Source organism: Anas acuta, chromosome 13 (genome assembly GCF_963932015.1).
Source record: "Anas acuta chromosome 13, bAnaAcu1.1, whole genome shotgun sequence".
NCBI classification, from domain to species: domain Eukaryota; kingdom Metazoa; phylum Chordata; class Aves; order Anseriformes; family Anatidae; genus Anas; species Anas acuta.
Genome location: NC_088991.1, coordinates 19,093,373 through 19,114,785, shown reverse-complemented (window position 1 = coordinate 19,114,785; position 21,413 = coordinate 19,093,373). Strand labels below are relative to the sequence as shown.

At 40.2% G+C, this 21,413-nt stretch overlaps 1 protein-coding gene across 5 annotated transcripts in view; it reads left to right on the top strand.

Annotated features, from left to right (window-relative positions):
- LOC137863897 (connector enhancer of kinase suppressor of ras 2-like) overlaps window positions 1–21,413 on the top strand; it is a 177,476-nt gene that overhangs the window by 44,530 nt on the left and 111,533 nt on the right. For all 5 annotated transcript variants that reach the window (XM_068697495.1, XM_068697496.1, XM_068697493.1 and 2 more), the window contains exon 2: window positions 15,304–15,467. In XM_068697495.1, coding sequence (XP_068553596.1) covers window positions 15,304–15,467 — 164 coding nt within the window. The remainder of the gene's footprint in view (window positions 1–15,303; window positions 15,468–21,413) is intronic.

Below are 21,413 nucleotides of genomic sequence, written 5' to 3'. Positions count from 1 at the left end.
GCTAGTTCTCCCGCTGCTCTTCAGTGTGATCTCATGGAAATTGCTTTACGTCTCCTCGGTTCGCTTTTCCAACCTGTGAAATAGGGAATTATAATGAGCTGGGAGCTTTGCTACCACGAAGTGCCACAGAAGGATAAGGCGTTATTATTTTAATAAAACATATAATATGTGTAATAATAATCCTGCAGCTAACGGGTTGATGCACCTGTGCTTTTGGTGGGTTGCTGTGCTGGGAGGGCAGAGCCGACCTTGGAGCACCTCCGAGAAGCATCCTGCAGCTCCGCACCAGCGGTGTAGGCTCCCCATCAGCTGAAGCTGATCTCGCACTGTGCTGTCACTGATAGCCGTGCTCTTGTCGTTATCCTCACAATCTGCTGTCCTGTAAGGGGGTGGAAAAAAATATTTTCGTTCCTGTCAGTGAGCTGTTCCAAGCCAATGCACAGCTCCACAGGTGTGAGCACAGATGCAAGAGCTGGGGCCCTGAGCGGCTGTCGGAGGAAGGTGCCTGGCACTGGGGAAGTGCCTTCCACTCGAGGAGCTGAGTTGTCCTGCTCTCTTGAGGTGAATTTGAACTCTCCCATTGCTTTTTGTCTGTTGGACAGGCTTCAAAGAAGAGAGTTGTTTCTGCTGGCTCTAACAAGATTAACAAAAGAGCTATCTGCTAGCAGGGCTTCTGCCTGTCACTGACTTACCAGGAGTTTGGTCAGAGCTGTCTTGAAGAGGTTCTGAAGTACTGGGAATACCTTGGTTACTGTTAAACAATGAATAGAAACATCTTCATGCATTTTTTTAAACTAAAATTCTAATATGTTCTGTAAAATAAATTGATGTGTTCTCAAACAGAATTGTACTACAGTCTGACAGAACTCCCCATGGCACGCTTAGATGTCTCCACGCAGGAGCAACTGATGGTTTAGTGTAGCTTTGGAACATGTATTTGGCCACAGGAGCTGATATTAAATCCCCCAAACTCGAGCAAACTCAGAGATTTTTTTTTTTTTTTTCCTTTTTCCTTCATAGCAATTGCTAAATTCAGCTCTTTGGGTTAAAAATGACTAGTGGGAGAACGTGGCATATGGCCGTTTGCCTAAGAAACTCTGGCTTGTGTTTACTGAAAGAAATCACAGTGTGTTGGCGTTCGCTGTAATTCAGCTGAACTGGGAGCCTGCCAGAACCAAAGCAAAATGTGTTCGCAGTACACCCAAAATACAGCCGAAGTGCCAAGTCTGTAGTAGCAAGTGTAACGACCTGTTTCAGAACGAAACATGAAAATTTCCCAATATGCAAAATAAACTCAGTACACACTGATTTTGGTCTACTTATCACACCCTTTTATTTTAATAAATTATTTGAGTAGACCTTAAGTGACGTAGTGATAGTCCTCAGATGATCACTTCAGCAGAATTGAGAAATGCGTTAGGGATTTATAGCTGGAGAGGAGACAAGTTAGGGCATTTTTTTCCTCTGGTAGGCTACAACACTGGAGAGTTTGTTCAAATGTGTGGTTGCCACTTCCATGGATCTCCCAGGTGACTTTGAGGAGATGAAAATTCCTGATGCCATAAAGCTGATGTTAGAAGATTGTGTGTGTGCATGCATTTTTGGTGGCAATAACCACTGGTGTTCACAAAAAGGGTGTTTTCCTGGCTCTCAAAGGAGAGGGGTGCAGCTCAACACCTCTGTTGGGAAGTCAAAATGGGCTTAGTGATAAAACAGATAAAAACGTCCATTTAAGTCCCATCAGTTATCACCCTGATCTCCAAGGATCTTTCTTCCAGTCATCAAGAAGGCAGCTTCAGTTTGACCTTTGTATTTTCCCACATGTAGAGCCACATCTCCTTAGCCTTGGTGTGGGCTTGGTGTATGTACCAGCCTCACCTTGGAACAAGAACCTTGTCCAGGGAGAAGGCAAACACTCATTTCTTAAAGCCCTGGATCTCATGCTATTTGGAAACTGCCAAGCGAGCCACTGCTGCTTCTCTTGGCTCCTCGCAGGCCATGGTTCTTCAGGACTGACTCACCCCCACACTCAGGCTGGAGAAACTTTTTTGCTTCTCTTGGGATCAGCATCTTCACTTTGGTGAAGGCCACCGGTATTCTATTCTTATCTTTCTTTTGTCTCCTAAATTTTTCTTAGTCAACTGAAAAGCTGTGAGCTGAGGTCTCTAAAAGGTTACATGGCATTTTCTTGATCAAACTAGCATTTATACATGACTTTAAAGGGCTTTATAATTAAGTTCTCAAAGTCTTATTAAAAGGCTAAGACAAGGGAAGACAACTTCTAAACGATGAGAAAACTTGTTTAGTGCTTATTTCTTTTTCTGAAAGCCAAGCCTATTGGGATTTGAAGGAATGTGACCTTCTGCCAGCAGGCATTGTTCAGCTCTGCCACTGCTGGTCCTGGAGTGGAGAACACCTTAAGTGGTGCATTGCAAGCACTGGAAAATGTAGTTACACTACTCAAATCCATCTTTACTGAGGAAATCAGGGTACATACCAGAAGTATCATGGGAAAAGATAATTCCCGCAGAGGATTTTTCAAGCTGGAGGAGGATTTAAGTGAGATATAAATTTTCTGTGCGATGTCCTTCCACAGAGACGTGGATTTCGATCCGTGAAGTTGAATGGGACAATCTGCGAACCTTTGGCCATTGTGGGCTCAATCATGCAATGTTCGGTGCTCTCTGGCTCTGCTCCAGCAATGCACTTAAGTTTAATTTGAATCATGTGAATATTTCTGCACAAATCAATTGGAGGATTAGCAATATATATGGAAGGGAGGCAGGCACTTAAAATCTTAGTTGGATCGAGGCCAGACTCGCGAAATAATCTCTGAAGTGCTTCCTATATTAAATAATAACTGGTAGCAAGAATAGGGCCCTCCAAGATCAGACCAGAATTTTTTTTAAAATGAGTTTTTCAAATAGCCGTGTGTGCCCAGTGATTCCGGGGGGAAACTTCTACTGGGAAAGTCAGTACTACGATTTCCACAGACCTCAAACATCTATCAAGCATCAAACTAAAGCTAAGTCCAGTTAATTAGATTGATATTTAAAAAGGCAATGTGCTTATTTTGTCAAGCTACGTAGTCTAACTGCGGTTGCAATTATTAAATTAAACATGAGATGCATCTTAAGATTTCCTGTAATTGTCAAGGACTTAATTGATCTCTTAGGACAACATATCAAAATTAACTCCCTACCATCTTACTGTTTTGTTGACCTCTTCTTCAGTTTCCTCCTTGCTATATTTATATAAATTGACCTCCTGCTCTATCAGATGATGGGTTGGGCTAAAACCAGCCGTGCCTGGTGGAAAAGGGCCCATTTGTTGCACTCTGTATTGCTCACACATTTTTAAAATTTGCTGCCATAACTTGTAGCAGCTTTGTACATCGTAATCATCTTTCAAAAGCTTGCTCACAAGGGGGTGGTCGATCAAGGAGCACTCTTTGGGGCTGTCCTGCTGTACGTGGGGGCTGTTCCTACCCCTTGCTCTACCTCCATGCTGCTTGTGCCCCTCAAGCTCTTCTTGCCCTGTCCCCTGCCGAGGCTGAGTGTCTGTACTGTAAACTGGGTTGGAGCACATTCACCTGCCAAACAACAACCTTTTCTGCTTGGATTTTTTCTGGGCTATTGTTCAGATGGAGCAGTTCCCCAGTTCAGCTCAACACGCAGCCACCAAGACATCTGGAGGTGGCAGCAAGTGGCAAGAGGCAAAGCACAGAAAACACTGGTGTTAGCTGCTCAGTCACATGCTGGCAACAAAAATGAGAAAGGAAGAGGAAAAAAAAATAAAATAGGTTGAGCTTTGATTTGCCGTTTGCATGCTTCACCTTTAGTTTGCTGAAACAGGCTGAGCTGATCCCCTGTGCTGTCAGAAAATGCCAAATGCCAGCACGGGGGGAGAGAAGAAGGTTGTTTCCTCACTTGGCAGCAGCAGCATCCGAAATTGGCTTAAGTCCATTACGGGGCTGCACCTTTAGTGGCATTTTTATACCTGAAAAGATAAGAAATATATAATCTCTAGAGGTGTAGTTGACACATCAGATGCTTGAAAAGTGAAAGCTGCCGAGAGGCAGTGGATGAGGTGGTGGCTGAGGGGTGAGGCAGGCGTACCGAGTATGAGCCTTGTAGAAGAACAGAGGAACAAGGACTGAACACAACACGAAACTATCTTGGCTGATCAGGCATGGCATTTCTGGTGGAATCAGGAACTTGTTTGGCAAGATTATCACAATGCTTAGTTAGAGAAAAATGAAAATAGTAGTTTTAGTATATGGGTTTAGTGTATTTTGGTTTAGAATGTCTTATTAAATTATGAGTCGCTATTAGTATAGTGTTAGCAGAAAGTTTAAAGAAAAGACTAGTCCTGTATGGGGAGGAATAGTTCAAGAAAGTATAAAATAAATTGCATTAACTTCAGCATTTCTAGTAAAAGCAATCATATAGCTAGTTCCTGTCCCATTTTTTTGGTTACTCATATTGGAAAGGGAGGCACTGCTTACAATATCATCCTTGTTATCTTCTCACTCAACTAATCGTGATTTCTTTCAAAGCAGGAGCAGTCAGAACAGCAGTAAGCCTCTCTGACCCTCAGAATTACAGGCACTCAGTGAAATATAACTGAAACAGCTTGTGCAATCATGGAGATCCTGAAGCCCTCTAGAGGAAATACTATTTTTTTTTTTTTTTTTTTGGTCCAATCTCTGAAAATGGCTGAAGTAAATCAAGGACATTTAATTTTTGTAAATCATTTTAAATGTGATTACAGGTACCCCTGGTTTGAGTTTTAAGTTAGAATTTGAAAATTGATAGTAGTGAGAAATAACATCACTAGTTGGGCTCTAAAGGACATCATAAATTGAGTTTTCCTGGTTCCAATTATACATTTTAGGGAAAAGAACCACTGTGAACAGCACTGTCAATTAATCTACATTATCAAGTTACTTATAAACTACATTTAAGAATGTAACTTTATCTTACTAAAGAACTGCCAGGGAAAAATCCTGATTCAGTCATTTACAGCTGCTGTGTTTGAGATCAAAATGGCATTATCCTTTATTTTCTGAAAGGTTTTAAATTATTTCTTACAGAGATTGTGAAATAGGGGATGTGATGGTAGAGATGTCTTATCTAGAAAGTTGGTAACTTTAAAGCATTTAAAAGCAAGAATCACATCGTGCATGTAGAACAAAATAATTAAATGCATTTTCAAACCAAAAATTACCAATAATTCATGTTTGTTTCAGTGAAATTATGTATTTAGTATTTAATTTCTAAAAGCTAAAAAATAATGTATTTTTTTAAGTAGTGTAAATGAAATAGTACAATTTGAAATGGTTTCACACAACTGAACCCATTTCCATCATTTTTTATGTACTTGTTTTACTCTTTGGACTGAGCTAAGGTTCAGGTTACAAGAATAGTTTCTGCTGGTGTTTTTTTTTTTTTTTTTAATCTATGATGATCCAAGTATCTACGGCACCTGGAAGAGCATACATTTATAGCACAACTGTAACTAAAACTACTAATCAAATCCTCTTATCCCATAAAAATGCGTCTCCTTCTGGCAGAAACGAAGGCAGAAGTTGCCACCTTTCCCCGTGCAATCCACTTACGCAGGTGTTCTGGGCTTCCACTTCCAGCTGGGTAGGGAGCAAATTGTAACTCGCTGTTTGCTAAATCCTCTTACTGATTAAGCAGCCTGAAATTCTGCTGTGGTCTGTAGAATCAGCAACCAAGTTGCATTTGCTCTTTGCCTTCTTTTAACTGAGCATGCTGTGGGCCTCTGGTGGCATGAACCCCCCTGAGGAGCCCTGCTCAGCCAGCGCTGGCAGCGTGCAGCAGCTCTGCCCGTTTGTAAGCAGCTCTACACCAGCTGGGGGCTGAAATCTGCTGTTATAAGTGGTGTTATAACTCGTGTAAAAGCTTATCAAGTTGATATTTTTTTTACTATTGCATAAGACAAGGCAAGAGACTGCCCCTCGGAGCCTGGATGGCCCGAGCTGTAGCCAGCTGGCTGCGAGCAGCCACCTTGCCCTGAGAAACTGCTGGGTGGCAGCACCAGGAACACTGATGGCAGTGATGGGTGGCACAAGGATCCATCATGTACTATGAATTGAAGCTACAGTTGTTTCAGACCGTATTTCTAGAAGGTCAGAAAAAATGATGGTTTAGAAAACACTAATTATATAATTTAGAGAAAAAACACTATGTAAATGTGAAAGTTGTGTCCTGTTCACCTTTGTCAACTTTCTAGGTCATCTCAGGCTTGCTTCGCTGCTTTTTTCTTGTCATACCTATTTTATTTTCTAGAGAAAGCTCCAATGCTTTGATTTATTTGTATACTCTCTTCCCATGAACTGTTTCTGTGTTATCTTTGCATAGCTCGGTCCTGCGTGAGCTTCCCGGCCACGTGTTGGGGTTTGCTCCAAGACACCTCAAGGAGATCAAAGCATGTCTGTCTGTCAGCCTCCTGCCCGCGGCTGGGAAAGCGTGGTGACAAGAGCAGGCCTTTTCCTAAGAGTGACTTAAGGAGCTGCCTAACCTCAGTCGAGCTCCATTAATCCTCTAATGGCTTTCCCTCTTAGCTTCTCTGGCAGAGGTGGAAAATAGCGCAGTGAGCCAGAGGAGGCTGTTTGAGGATGTCCCTGGGAAATGACTGCTGGAGTACTCCAGCAGGCTGCTCCCTAAGAAGCCACGAGGAATGTCCCCAGAAATGTTATTTTATGTTGTGCTGCTTTTGCTTACATTAGAATTAATTTCTCCTGCTCTGTTAATGCAGCACATTGCTCCGGGTTGTTGGTTTAGTGTTCTTAGCAAGGTAAACGTTTGCCTTTTCACCGGCAGCTGGTTAGAGGTTTTATAGGCAGCTCTTGCTACTTACATTGCTATTACAGATCTACTCCTTGCCTGATGTTTTAAGTCAGTAGCTGTAACTGTTCTCATGAAGAACACAAAAATAACTAGAAATGGCTTGGAATCTGTCTGAGTTCTTGTTTGCTCTTTTTTGGCAGCCATGGCCTGTAGAGCTGCAGCAGTAGTTAGCTCTAGATGGGAATTTTGCAATACTTCCACTCTGATGCTGCTTTGTCAGGTGCTGGTCCTGTTGGTCCTGTCCTGAGTCCCTTTTTTTTTGCATGCTGCCATATAAAAAAAATAATTAAAAAGAAAGTAAACATCCAAAGCATTTGAAAAAGTAGTAGTTAGAATATCTCTGTATGTGATATCCTGTGGTTTTTAGCTTTTCTGTAATCACTTGATTTTGCTTTTTTTTTTTTTTTCCTTTTGGTACTGAATTACCAATAACTTTGCTTGCTCTTTCAGTGAGCAGATGAGATTTCTTTGCATGTTGATATGTTGAGCTGTAATCATATTTTATTCATGGCCTTTTGGCGATATATTTCTTTCGAGATACGATAAAATTATTGCCAATTTCATGTTCACAGACGTATTTTATTTTGAACAACCCATGGCCAGATCAAATAGCAAAATATTTAGAATGCAGAATTAAAATACAAAATAACTGATTTAAAATGTAGTAATATTTTTCATCATGTAGTTGAAGCCAGAGACTTAATCTGTCTTAATCTGGTACTGCATGAAAAGTGGTAGTAAATAAAAATGCCCAGCCCTCATTCTGTTCAAAACCAACCATAATACATTTATCTGGCACTGTCAAATAACATAAATAAGTAGAATAAAAATAAGTAAATGCAGGGAAAGAGAAAACCTTTTCTTTAGTAGGATTTATAGTTTGATTTTGTGTGTGTGTGTGTGATTTGTTCCCATTTGGCTAGTGTTACACCATGTGTAACAATAATAGTAATTTCTAGTTTGGGAATTTCCTGACAATTAATTGACAGTTCCTGCCAATTACCTGACTCCTAGCTGAGCTAGTCACTGATTGCTGGAGCTAATTCCTCCAAAGCGCTTACGAGCCTGATTTCAGGTCACCCAGATCTTCACTGCCACCAGGACAGCACAACCGAGAGGCGTTGTGCCTTGAGGTGGAGGATGAGAGGTGTGCGTGAAACCACGGCTCCCAAGCAGCTGACCAAGAGATGCTGCCAACAAAGCTGCCAAACATCCCTGATAAACCCTCGAGTCCCAGCCTTCTCTTTACCTCCTGCAACCATCTGAAAGCAGCTTCCCCATGGTTTTGGCAACTACAGGAAGAGCTTTGGGAGGAATTACCAAGCCCATGTTATGCTTCTAGGATTTGTGTCTTGCTACTGCTTGTGAATTAGGGCCTAGAGTCATAGATGCTGGAGAAATTACGCTGAGCAGGAACCTTATTTCATTGTGATTCTTACTATAAATGCACACGCTGGGATTGCCTTTCTTTTGGTATCTAGAAGTTTTAGTGAAATGTTTCTGTGAAGTCAAACCAAGGATTAATGTATTTTGGCACTGAGACATCTGTAGCACATTTGATTCTTCCGTGTCAGCTCTCTTACCACCACTCAGCTCTGCAAGTGTTAGCATTTGCTGACAAAACGTGATTTGGGGCTTCTGGCTATCCTGTTACAAGTTTACTTTGCTTTGTTGGGAGAGTTTTGCAGTGGTATATAGGCCTCGAATTTCCAGTTTGATTTTCCATGCTTTGTCTGGAAAAAGTTGTTCTGGAGCTTCCATGACATTATGCCTAGATATTTTTGGATATGAACTGAACTTAATGTAGAGCCCTATTGCAGGCTTATCGGAGATGCTTTTAGGGCAGAATTCATTGCACCCAACTTTAAATGTCTGCCCTAACTACTTATGGCCTTCTCAGTTAAGAACTACATAAAAAGACTACATAAAATAAGTTTTTATAGTTTCAATACGGCTGGAATGGTGATCCTACATTTGATGTCTCATCAAATAGGAATGACAGCAAAGTAAAGAATTGTCAGATGGGGCTTTCTTACCAAGCAGCTTCTGAAAAGCCTGGGTTTTGGCAATGGTACCAGCTTTAGTAGCTGCCCTTTCACCCAGCGATGTTTGCCACTCCCTTTTTGGCAGTTCATTAGCTGCTGAGGGCACGGGGTGAGGTTCCCGGGGGACAGTCTGACCCAGCTCCCTGCACAGCCCCCATGGAGCTGAGTGAGATGCAAGGAGCAGCGAGGACGAGTGGCACCGCGCTCTCTGCAGCTGCACTTCTGCCAGAGGTGGTCAGCAAACCCTGCCCCTTGAAAGCAAAGCCATGTGTTACGTGAGTCCAACACTGGAAATAGATGCAACGTCTTGCCTTGCATTTGGCCAACACATTTCTCTTTAAAATAAATGTAATGCGACAGGTTCAGCATCGAAGTGTCCTTGGCTTGGACTGCAATCTGGAGGCATGCAATCAAGCAAAGAGGAGGTTTGGATGCAAAGCTGCTGCAGCCTTGCTGGCTCTTCCCAGTCCTTCTTCAGCCATGCTGCTCCAAAAATGACCAGAGGCTGCTGTTGCGTCTGTGTCAAGGAGAAAAAGCAAAGGCAAACTTGTATTAGCACAGAGTTAGCAAAACTGCTTGGGTATTTTATCACTTTTATGGGAAGTTCATCAGCGACAGCATTAGTGACATTTCTCGAGTTTAATGTTGCTGTGAAGGAGCGTGCTCTTGCTTTGAAAATGTGATACATTCTCTGAGCGTGACACTTTTCTTCCAGAAACATCTTTAAGGTCAGGTCTAGTTCCAGCAAGCTGATTGAAAATGCCGTTTATTACTCCTGCGATTATACCACGGCTCAGCAATGTCTGTCACTTTGTGGGGAAGAAGCAGAATGTCTTCCCTTGCTCTTTTCTCTCATAGGTAATGAAGGCAGAACTATATTAAGTCATTTACTTCATATATACAGATGTCAATTTAAGGGTGACGGCATAATGTTAAATCAAATTTTGTAAGTGGAGCAGTTTGTTCATTTGTTATTAGTACTGCCTGACACCTCTGCTTATAAAACCCTCTTTTCAGGTGTTCTGAACTCTTAAAATATTAATATTTCAGCACTGCTTTTGTCTTGATGTTATAGTTATCTTGGGAAATTGCTGCCAAAAGGAGCAGGCAATTAGAGATTACGGGAAAGCCTGTTGCTTTGGCCAGGCTAGAAAGAAAAAAAGTGACAGTGGTGATGTATTCCCTGGGATTTGCATATGGGATAGGATTTATGAGGATGGCTTGTGTTGCAGACTGGTGCCATGTGTGCTCGTAGTGCCAGTGGGGGATGTGGAGGGACCAGTCAGTCCCTGGGAGACACACACCCCTTCCAAGTGCCCATCCTGCCATGGTTCCTGCTCATGGCACTCAGGCAGCAGAAGGCTGCCTGGATTTGCACCAAAAGCACCCGTCTGTGTGAACGGTGCCATAATGGCAAGGAGGAAACCTACCCTGGAAGCACCATTTCAGCATGTTACACGTGCACAGTCAAGCATCTAGAGGTCATATAACCCAAAACTGAGATTTTTTTAAAGAATATTCATAATTTTCTTTTATGTCTATAACATGTGTTGTGATGTTTAATGCAGTTTTTGTGTACAATTTTTTGATCTAAATACTATGTTATAGGTCAGGCTTGTAACAAGTAGGTTTGAAGGTGTAAAAGACATGAGACTCTAATTTGTAGATGGGCTCTAAAGTTTCAGACTGAAATGTTCCAGGGCTGATGTTTCAGGGTGTCTCAAATATGTTCCCTTTGTTTCTTTTTGAATTGTGGGGTCATAAAGATAATTTTTCAACGCACTCTAAACCATTTTTTTTCCTCCTGGTATGGCTTAAGAACAAGCAGCCGGTGTTTGGGAGTGAGCTTAGCGTCAACGTGGTCCTGAAGATTATGCCTTTCCTTTTATTTGGACCAAATAATTTTTACAGAGCTTGTAATGTCACGGACAGAAAATACCCACCTGATGGTCTGCGTTGTCAGAAGTTACGTAAGGACTGGAAAACATGCGCTGTGCCTAAGCCCAATGTAATAAATCCCAGGTATTTCTGCTCAAGAACCCCCACGAATTGTTGCTAACCGGGCCATTTCTTCCAGACCTTTCTAGTTAGCTGCTAAAATTTGTTTTATGTAGAAAATATCAAACAATTTCAGAAAACCTATTTGTTTTCTGTTACTGCTGCTGCTTGGCCTGGGCCGTTAGCTGCTCTTGGGCCCTGGCTAAAATGAATCAGATCTGCGTATGTTCTCTGCAGTTTGTGAAAGGGGAAGTGTGTGGTGCCTTCCTCTGCCAATTAGCTAACTTTCAGCACAGAAATCAGTGCTTCCTTTCTTCCAAATAAAGAACAGCTTATTTTCTGGACCTGTGAGCTGTTTTGCCTTGGAAGAGAAGCCTTTAATGGCAGCAGGCGGGTGGTCCTGGTGCAGTCCTGTTTATCTGAGACGTCTGAGGTCACTCACAAAAGCAGGGAATTGAAAACATGTTTTTTTCCTTATGGCTTCCAACCTGCCCCAGCAGGATCCTCTCAAAGCATGTGCTCCTTCTGGTCCTCTGCCTTTTCCTCCTTTATTTGCAGTTTGTCCTTTTCTGATCTGTGTCACTCAAGGAGGCTGAGTCCAGCCCATGCTCGGTGGAAGGACAGGATGACCCCGCTGGCACATGGCTGGCTCCGCAGCCCGCTGGGGGTTGCTGTCCTCTTACAGAAGGGGCCACCTTTGTAGACGAGCCCAGTCACCCTTTGCATTTGCCTTGACTGAAGGACACAGCAGCTTGAACAGATTCCTTGCAGTACCTAGCACAAGAGTACTTTAAAGTTGAATCTGTCCCTGTTTCCCTTTTTGTTGATTTTTTTTCATAAGACACCATCACGTAATGATGGATATGATTGTTTAGTTTTATTAGCCTAGTGAGATACCTCCATAGGAATATTAATTTGCTCTTTCCAGGTCAAAGGCAGAGCAGAGTGCAATCCCTCTGAAGAAACTGAGATCGTTCCATTGACTCCCAGGCTCTGTCCTTTAGAGCCTGATTCACATACAGACAGCAGCGTCTGTACTTCATGTCTGCTGTTGTATGTAAGCATTTGTGCAGACACGGTTTCAGTGTTCTGCTATGTGCTTTTCACATGATTATTATTATTATTTTTTTTTTAATTGGGAAAAGTGTTAAATATTTTCAGAGCTTTATTCAAAATATTTCTGATTTCTTTGCCAATCTGGCTGTAACCGTACTTCATTTCATCGCACAAACAGGTCACGGAGCTGTTCTCCTGCTCTTTCATGCTAGACCCTAAAAGCAGAATGAGCAACCTTGCATTTTTGTGAGAGAGTGTATTGTTTTGTGTACCCTCTTCTGTCAGAAGAATCAGCTCATGAGAGCAGTCACGTCTGTGACAGGCTGAACTGGCAGGCACCTCTCCTGTGTGCCCTGCCTGTAACCCCGCGTTTCACAGCCAGCGTTTTGTCGTGCCAGCCAGCTGTCTTACATTCTCCCCTGGGAATAATGGTGTTGTATGAACAAAACCATCATTCGGTCAGGAATTTTTAGGGTAGATGAGAAGAACAACATAATCTATGGTAAGTAACAAAAATCCATTAGGATATATGAAAAGGAGAGGAGAATAAAAGTAATTTGCGGAGATCCTTATGAAAAATTGAAATCCCACATTTTTAACTTAGAAATGACTTTTCTTTTGTGACGGCTCACACTCGACTAGGTTATTTTTACCACACTTCTCCCCTGTGAGAGCTGCCCTGTCTCCGTAATTTGACTCCCTACACAGAAGACAACAATTTGTGCTTCTCCTCCACTCAGTTTTGTACCGTTTTCTTCATTGTCTCTCTCTAATGCCAGAGAGAAAGGGACAGACCTTTACATAACATGCAAACTATGTTTGTGCTTTTAATGTAAAACAACCCTGATGTTTGCTGACATCAATGGGAAGATTCATTTTAATCTCTCTGGGCCTTGATGCCCGTAATATGCAGCATCTCTTTTGTAACGTTGGCTTGGAGTTAATACCTAAATCTGATTTGAGCTAGCTCTATGCAGAACTTTTTTTTTCTTTTAATACATGCTGCCTTGCATTGTTGTTTTAATTTTTTAATTGTGCGGATCAGGAAATAAATGTTTTAAAGCTAACAGGCTTTTCTTTTCCCCAGCTCTTTCTCCCTACTTTTTCCATTCCTTTCTCTTGATGTTTCCTTGAATTAGGCCCTCTGCTTGCCTAATTTTCAAGATCACAGTTTGCAGTAAACATGTCAAAGTTTTTCCTTTATTTCTTGATCCAGAGATCAAGTTTTCCTAGTCCATCTGGATGGAATAAGTTGTCTTTTAATTAAAAATGCAAAGAGGCAATGTAACAAATTTCCATTCATGGAGGTTAAATTTCAGCCTTAATTTAAACATGCATGTTTAAGCTATTTCCCTTGGATTATTTTCTGCGCTGTGAAGGATATGTTGGGTATTTACATTTTTGGGGTGAGGTTTGTAAGAACGCTCAGAACTGCAAGCCGCTGTGTTCCCTGCCGAGCTCTGATGCTATGTAACTTGGGAATAGAGATTTAATTTTATTTACCTACATATAAAACAGGGTTAATGCCCCTTACCACTTCGTAGTTATGAATATTAACTAATGTAAGTCTTATTTGTAAACAGAAATTACACTGAGAAAATTGCATAAAGAGCACTAATGAGGCCTAAGTAGCTTGAGGAAGTAAATATTCCGTTTGGCTCTGGTGAGTCAAAGTGAGCTCATTTTATACTCTTTCTAATTGAATCTTTGATATTTTCATGCTAAAAATAATCATGACCATGATCAGGAAGGATGAAAGTACTCTTAGCCAAGTTCTTCCTTTGTAAGCCTCACCCCGAGCGTGAAGTTTTGGATCGCGAGGCGAGGAGCGATGGGGTCCAACCCGTGGCTCCGGGCAGGGCCGGGCGCAGCAGGGCTGATGTCTCCTGGTGCAGGTGTTCCTGAGGTGCTGTCACACTACGAGGTGATTGTGTCCTTTAAGGATGTATTTCTGGATTCTGCTGTCAGCTGCCATACTGCTTGCACCATTGAGGCAACGCCTTCGGAAGGTGCCCAGGGGAGCTATTACAGAGCAGTCTGCATAATACAATTTTCATATTTGCTTCTGTCATATGTTGTCTCTGGCATAAAGGCACGCTTCATACGTCTGGCTACACACTTCTCATAGGATGTCACATTCATCTGGTATTGTTTAAATCTTTCCGACTGCTACAAATGCTTATTTGTAGCCAATGACACCTTATACATTAATGTGCTTCATTTCTGTTCAAAATAGTCACTGAAAGTGCTATCAGAAATTAAACTTCTTCTGATGAGTTTGGTCACAGAAAGGAGTTTTAGGCAAGTGTTGACTAAAAGCAAGCCTGAAATACATGGCTTCGGGGATTTACTGTGAAACATTCTGGGGACAGAACCGCGTAACAACTGAGTTTCAGATGTTAAATGATGAATGCAGAAGTTGCGGTGTCCAATTTTCAATCAATGCAAATTGAAATACTCTTTCATAAAACCATTCATTAAATCATTTACAACCATGAGCAGATGCGGAGAAGTCGTCTCCTGTTTGCAGGCTGTTCTGCAATAGCCCGAAGGCCTGGGTGCCTGTTAGAAAGAGGCTGCTGGTTTGGGTGCTAAGGTCAGCAACAGCATAACGAGGAGACAGTTCCTTTTTCTGGACAAAAGACAGCTAGATAATGCAAGTCTTATTCATGACCACTGAATAATGATCTCCTGGTTTCCAAAAGCTTTCACTCCCCTAGAAAGTGGTTTTGTTATTCTAAGTCATCCTATAACTTTCTTTTTAGAAATTTATTACTGGGTGCTAACTATTCCTAGCATTCAATAAGGCTGTGGTGTTGCATATTAGTAACATGTTTAGCTCATATTTTCTATTACAATGAAATAGGCTAATTGTATTATATCTAATTAAATCACTTTATTAGCTAAGGAATGTACCTGTAAATAGAATAATGGATAACAATGCATTTCTCAGATATTTTTGGTGAACTTTTTTCATCCTCTTAATTCATTTAGCATTCTTGTACTACTTGAGATGAACATATTTCTGGTTATCATTTGCAATATGTATCATCTGGTTATCCCTAATACCTACCACAGAGGCTTTAAATTAGTGTTAAAATGTTTAAGGATGTTGAAAATAATGTGAGTAGCACAAATTTTGGGGTTTAGAAGTCTGAGGTGTGCTACTATGTAAGTTGAATTATATTTTTCTCTTTTCCATAATAGATCCAAACAAGGAATTATACTTGTATTCGGCAGAAATTTCTGTATTTGTAGATTAAAGTATTATTATTGTTTGTCTTCATTCTCTGAATATGCATTGTTGGCGTTGTTTTTTTCAATAGGTCTTGACGATTGCCTCCAACAATACATAAAAAATTTTGAAAGGGAAAAGATCAATGGTGAACAGCTGCTACACATCACTCACCAAGAGCTTGAGGAACTGGGAGTCACTCGCATTGGCCACCAAGAACTGATACTGGAAGCTGTTGATCTGCTATGTGCATTGGTAAGTGATTTTTTCCATCACTCATCTTAATGACCTGGGTTTATAAATTTCCAAGCCAAAATCAAAATAATGTATACTAAACTCTATTGCTATATCCTTGGACATACAGTGACTTTGCTAGATTGAAAGGCAGACCTTAGAGGCTTCTTTCAGCTATAAAGAAACCATACATATCCATTTTATGATTACGTATGATGGTGTTTTATTGCTCTTCCTCTAACTTCTCAGGTCCTGTATTCAAATGCTGTTGACTTACTACTGGCATCCATATGGTTCTGTAATTATATGCCATATGCCCTTGCATTCCACTGACATTTGCCACACTATCCTAAACCAAGTAGACTTGAATGTTTTAACCATGCCAACATTCAAAAAGATTGTATTAAAGAGCCAGAAAGTAACTTTAATTAGGCAGGATGATTGTTTAAAATGAGCTTTAAGACGAGATAGGAATGGTAACATTGACTTTATCCAAAGTACAGACAGGTGTCGGTGTTAAAGGTTTTTTTAACAACCTGAAAGCATCCAGATTTTGAAGAAAACTGTTTTTTGTTTGTTTGTTTGTTTGTTTGCTTGTTTTGTTTTGTTTTTCGTGTAACAGGTTATTTTATTATTTGTTAGCCTCTGAACAAAATATTTGATACCAGTAAGAAATCTTTTTTCCTTTTATTTAACTCCTGCCAGCTAATGAAATAGACTTAACTGAATTCTATGGAGAAAAAAAAGCTTGCCTTTGTTATAGTGAACAGGTTATTGAAAATATAATTAAAAAAAAAAAAAAAAAGTAAAATTAAGTAGGTAAACTATATGTGACAGTTCCAGTATTTTACTTCTTTATCAGGAGTCCTGTTTTTGCACAAAGTAGCTTATCTTGTAGAATTTTGATAAGATAAATTGTCTCCAGCAGGGAAACTGTCACTTAGCGATAAAATAGAGAACAATTGCCTCAACAATGCATTTGATGTTATAGAATTAAAACCAGTATGAAGTACCTTGCATGATATGATACGTGCTTCTTGCAAGTACCTCTAATTACAATATATACTTAATGTAACTTGACATGAAATTCTATGAATTAAATAATTTGTATGTCATAATACATTAAAAAATAACACTTAATATCAAAACCAGAAAAATGCTTATGGCCCTGATGCAGACATACACCTAAACTGATGTGCACTGCATAGCCCAACATTTTTTTGTTGTTTTGGAAGCCTTTAGAATCAAACTTAGAACTTTTTCATCTAAATCATTGCTTTCCACATAAAATGAACATAAATATCCCACAGTAGTACATTATTTTATCTAAAGAACAATGCAGTGCTCTTGCCTGTCAGACATAGCAAACCCAAGAAATTTCCTCTGGAAAAAGAAAATTTCAGCCAGATGTACCCATTAGGAGGACCCTTGCTGATTTCTTCCCCCCCTCCCTTTTTTTTTTCTTTAAATAACAACAACAACAAAACCACCCTATACCTCCTAAATGCTGGCCCCATTGCAGGTCAGCAGGGCAGCTCTTCTCTTACTGTGCCACCTCATGACCTTGTTATTTTTCCTTTTAAAGCAGGGATGGGGATTTTCCAGCTCCTGGTATCATTTATTTAGCCTCCTGCCTTTAAGCCCTCATCCTTCCTTTCTTTTTTACTCTCTAAAACTCCTACTTTTTTTTTTCTTTTCTGCTTCTAAATTTTTATCTTCCTGCCCATTCTGTGTCTTTCTGCTGAGTGAATCGAAGCTGCCTGCGGCTCTGCTCTTGGGGCTATTCTCTTGCCTCTGACATCTCTTCCTTGCTGCTATGCACAACACGTTCTTCAGTCCTTGCAGCTTCCTGCTGAACAAGGATCACAAGTAAAAGTTTTACAAGATCAAGTAATATGTCTATTTTTATTCTATAATCACTTATAAGAGCTTAAATCTTAAAAGCACGATGGAAAGAAACCTTTTAATTCTTTTAAATGATAGCAATAATTGAATGGCAGGATATGTGATGCTGCCTTTATTACTACCTGAAATACATGTCTAAAATATTGCAGTAGTGTGCTCCATCTTGAAACGTTCATGCGTTATTGTACTAGAGTTTGATTGCTGGTTTAGGTGATCAATGAGAATCATGGATCAGAGTTTGTCACTGTAATGGATATTTAATATGCTGGGTAGTCTTGGGGAAAAAAAAAAAAAGCAAAACATAAAAACTTATAAATAATACAGGGAGCTGTGTCTTGCTAATGGAACAAGCACCATACAGGAACGAGCATAATTTCTGGAAATTTGATGACGTTATTGGAATCAAAATGTCTTAAGGAGCCCTAATTTTCTGAGTTACATGGTAAGCAAACTTAAGGTAGCTTAAGTGCAGCCAGGGAACAGCCCCAGCCAGTGAGATATTAGGGCATTAATGAACTGTGTGTCTGTTTTTATGTTTGGACATTATGTACCAAGTGTATTTGCAGATTCATATATCCACATCTTTAAGAACTCATTTTTTCAAAACTTATTATGAAATAAAATTTGAAAGGAAATGTCAATTTAAGCCATCTGGTGTAAAATGCCATGCATGGAGGGGCGGTTGCAGCAGGAGCAGTAAGCAGCTCGCTCTCTCCTCTCCTCACTGCCTTGGCCAGCACCACCCAGCAGGGCAGGCGCTGCCAGCTGCATGCTGGCCGAGCATCCGCAAGGCTCTGCACACTGCCTGCTCCCTGGCTCACCCACAGATAGCTGCACTCCTGGCTACATCAATACTTGTCAGTACTGCTTTGTGCTCTGCGGATCATCCACTCGCTGGGCCATGTCAATGAGCATTGATTTTTATTTTTTTTCTCTACATGGAATTCTAAATTGATTTCTAGTTGGCAATTGGCAGTGTCCAAGTTACGTGACCTATTTCTTACAGGCAGTAATAGCAGGATGTTCCACTCCATCTTAGCTAGATGGGTTGCATAATGCTTCAAACAGAAGCTACATGTGCTGTAGAAATCTCTCAGGTAAGCTTAGGCTCAGCGATGCATCAGAACTTCAGCTGCATCTTGGTCATGAGTTCAGCTGCTGAACAGCTATGTTGCTTCAGGAAGCCAAGAGAAATTTGACTGTCTTGTCTCAGGCTCTTGGAACATGCTGAAAGTGCGTGTTGTGAAGCCGTGCTCCCATATGCACTCCCTAAGGGTCTGGCTGTCAGCCCACTGGCTTTTGGGGAAAGGGAGGGAGTACTTGTTTGGTTGGGGTTACACATTAAAGAGCAGTACCTCTGCTTCTGTCTGTGTGATGCAAACCATTACACAGCATATACACAACTAAACGCTCATCAGAGCAGGCTCAGCAATAATGAGGGCTTCTAAGAGCAAAAGTAAAACAAAAAATAAAGAAAGCACCTCTGTTTTTCTTCCCTGTCCTAAACACATATTAATTAGACTCAAATGCAAGCTATTGATGGCAAATAAAATTTAGTAAAAATATAAACTAATATTATTTCTTTATTAATTGATTCAAACCATATTACTATTTCTGAATAAAATCAAAGAGAGGTTAGTAATATATACTAAGTAATATATCAAGGATTGTAATTTTTCTTCTGAAAGCTGAATTCAGAGCTTTCTCTATTCAGACTTATGAGAATCCTGCACAGAGAAAATTCTCTTTTGGAAGATGAGCTGCAGTGTGAAAGAAGGCAATGCAAGAAATGTAAACAGGGAAAAACACAAGTATTTGATGCACCCAAACATAGCAGAAGTAGCAATATGGTGATATTGAAGTACACGTATTTACCTTAAAAATTAAATAATTCGAAAGGTTAGAATCTGTTATTTTTTTGAAAAGGTAACATTATGGGGCAAAAGATGAGAGCATCTTTCACTACAGGACAACGTATTGGCATTTTCTGGGGATTACTCAGGGTTGAATTTATGTATTGTGGAAGGAAAAGTCATAGGTAAGCCATATTTTGTTTCAATTACTTGACCATTCTAGAAAGATGATTTTGAGTACTGTTTTAATTATGAAGATAATTGGAAATGACGGATGTGGTGAAAAACTCATCTTGAAGTCCTTTCACATTATTGTGGTCAGAAGCTGCTCTGCAATTATTTATTTGAAGTGCCCTAAATAACATCTGTGAACTGAAACATGCACGCCATTTAGGATTGGGATTGTGATGGTATTAACACTGCAATGCTAATCAGGCTGTGTATGGGAGGACTAGTCACACAAAGGCATTGGCTACCTGAAGGAGTAGTAGTAGGACCTGGGGAAAATAATTATTTTAGAGACAGTAAAATATATTGGAAAGAAGAAAAAGGAGTAATTTGGGGGGTCAACATGGGCTGGGTTTTTTTTTTTTTCATTTTTTTTTTTCAAATCTATGCATTTAAATTTAACTAGGACGGTTGGAGTCACTACGTTGTAAAAGGCCATGCAAATTAAAGTATAAACAGTCTGGTAGGAAGAAATACTTTGATAATGAATGGAAGCAAGATGAATGTGAAGAAGAAGAAAAGCATGCTCAAAGTTAGATTGTATCTAAAGTAATTAAAAATGATGTTAATTCATAGGCATTCAGCTGGTGAAATTCTGTGCTGTGGTAACGTTTAAGGAGAAATAAAGATTAGAAAAATTCTCTCTGCAGTTCCTGCAAAGGCTAGCAGCCCAAGCGTGACAGTTTTTCTGCTAGAAGGCAAAACACTCACCTGTGCATCAACATGGCTGTAACAGCTGGTGTGCCTTTAATTTGCTCGTATATTTACTGCTCTTTTAAAACTATGTTTGGGAGGGATGTAGCTACCAAATCAATATGATTTTTTCTGACAGATGATTAGGCTTATCTCTGACAAAGTACCAGCAATACTAGTATTTTATGTTGGTCAGACTGAAAGCGGTTGGCAGGAGTTTATTGTGAGATACACCACGCTGAAGGTGACACAGCCAGCCTTTCATAAATGTCTCTGCGTCTATCAATGAGGTTTTTGCTTAAAGTAATGCTACTTTTCAGTGGCCATACCTACAGCAATCTCTCCTTACATCCTTTTCATCTTTTCTTCAGCTGATTTTTTTTTTTTTTAATAGCTTGTCAATGCTGTGAGAGTACTGGGAAACATTTTTTCTTCCTTTATCTGATGTGTAATCAAATTCCATCTTTAAGTCATTGGATGTGTCAGATGCTCATTCTCCCCTCTACCCACCCCCCAATATTTCAAAGGTTAATACAATTATTCTAGAGTGAATTCTTCATTTTATATATTGATGCTTAAATAGATGGAAATAAGTCATCTTTCTTCTTCCAAGAGAGATGGAGATATTCTCTCTCCTCAGTATAATGAGGAAAATGGCACATACATTATTTCTGTCTATACACACACATACGCATCCAGAAAGCTTTATTAATTTCACTTGGAAGAGAAGTTCAACTTCTGGCAGCCCTGTGGTGTTTGCTATGCTGTGCCAAACTATTGAATTAAGCTATTGAATGAGTTAGCTAAGTATTCCACATATTAGAAAGGATGTATCATCTTTTGCTTAGTCTAATTAGCTGCTTCATTCTTCTTTAGGCTTTCAAGTCAAGCAGTTTGGGTGATTTTAAGGATTGCATGTTGATTTGTAATTTTTTTTGTCATTTCAAAGTGTGTTGCCAATTCTTCCGTTTCTAAAAAATCTATTATGATCAAGACACTGACAAAAGATAATTAAGTTTCTACAGACAGTTCGCAGCAGGCTAAAAATATCTTTGCTCATAGGTATTTTACACATGCACACACGTGCATGCATAGTAGCTTTGTCTTACTGGCAAGAAGAAGGAAAATCAGGGTTTTGCTACCCTGGTGTGCTGGAAAAGGAAAAACCCTGAGTGCAATTATGTTACTTGTGTTGAATGCTCAGCCCAAACATACCCTTTAATTTGAAAATCACCCCGTGTTCCCTTACCAGGGGTAAATGCAGCTACGTGAATTATCTAAACAGAGG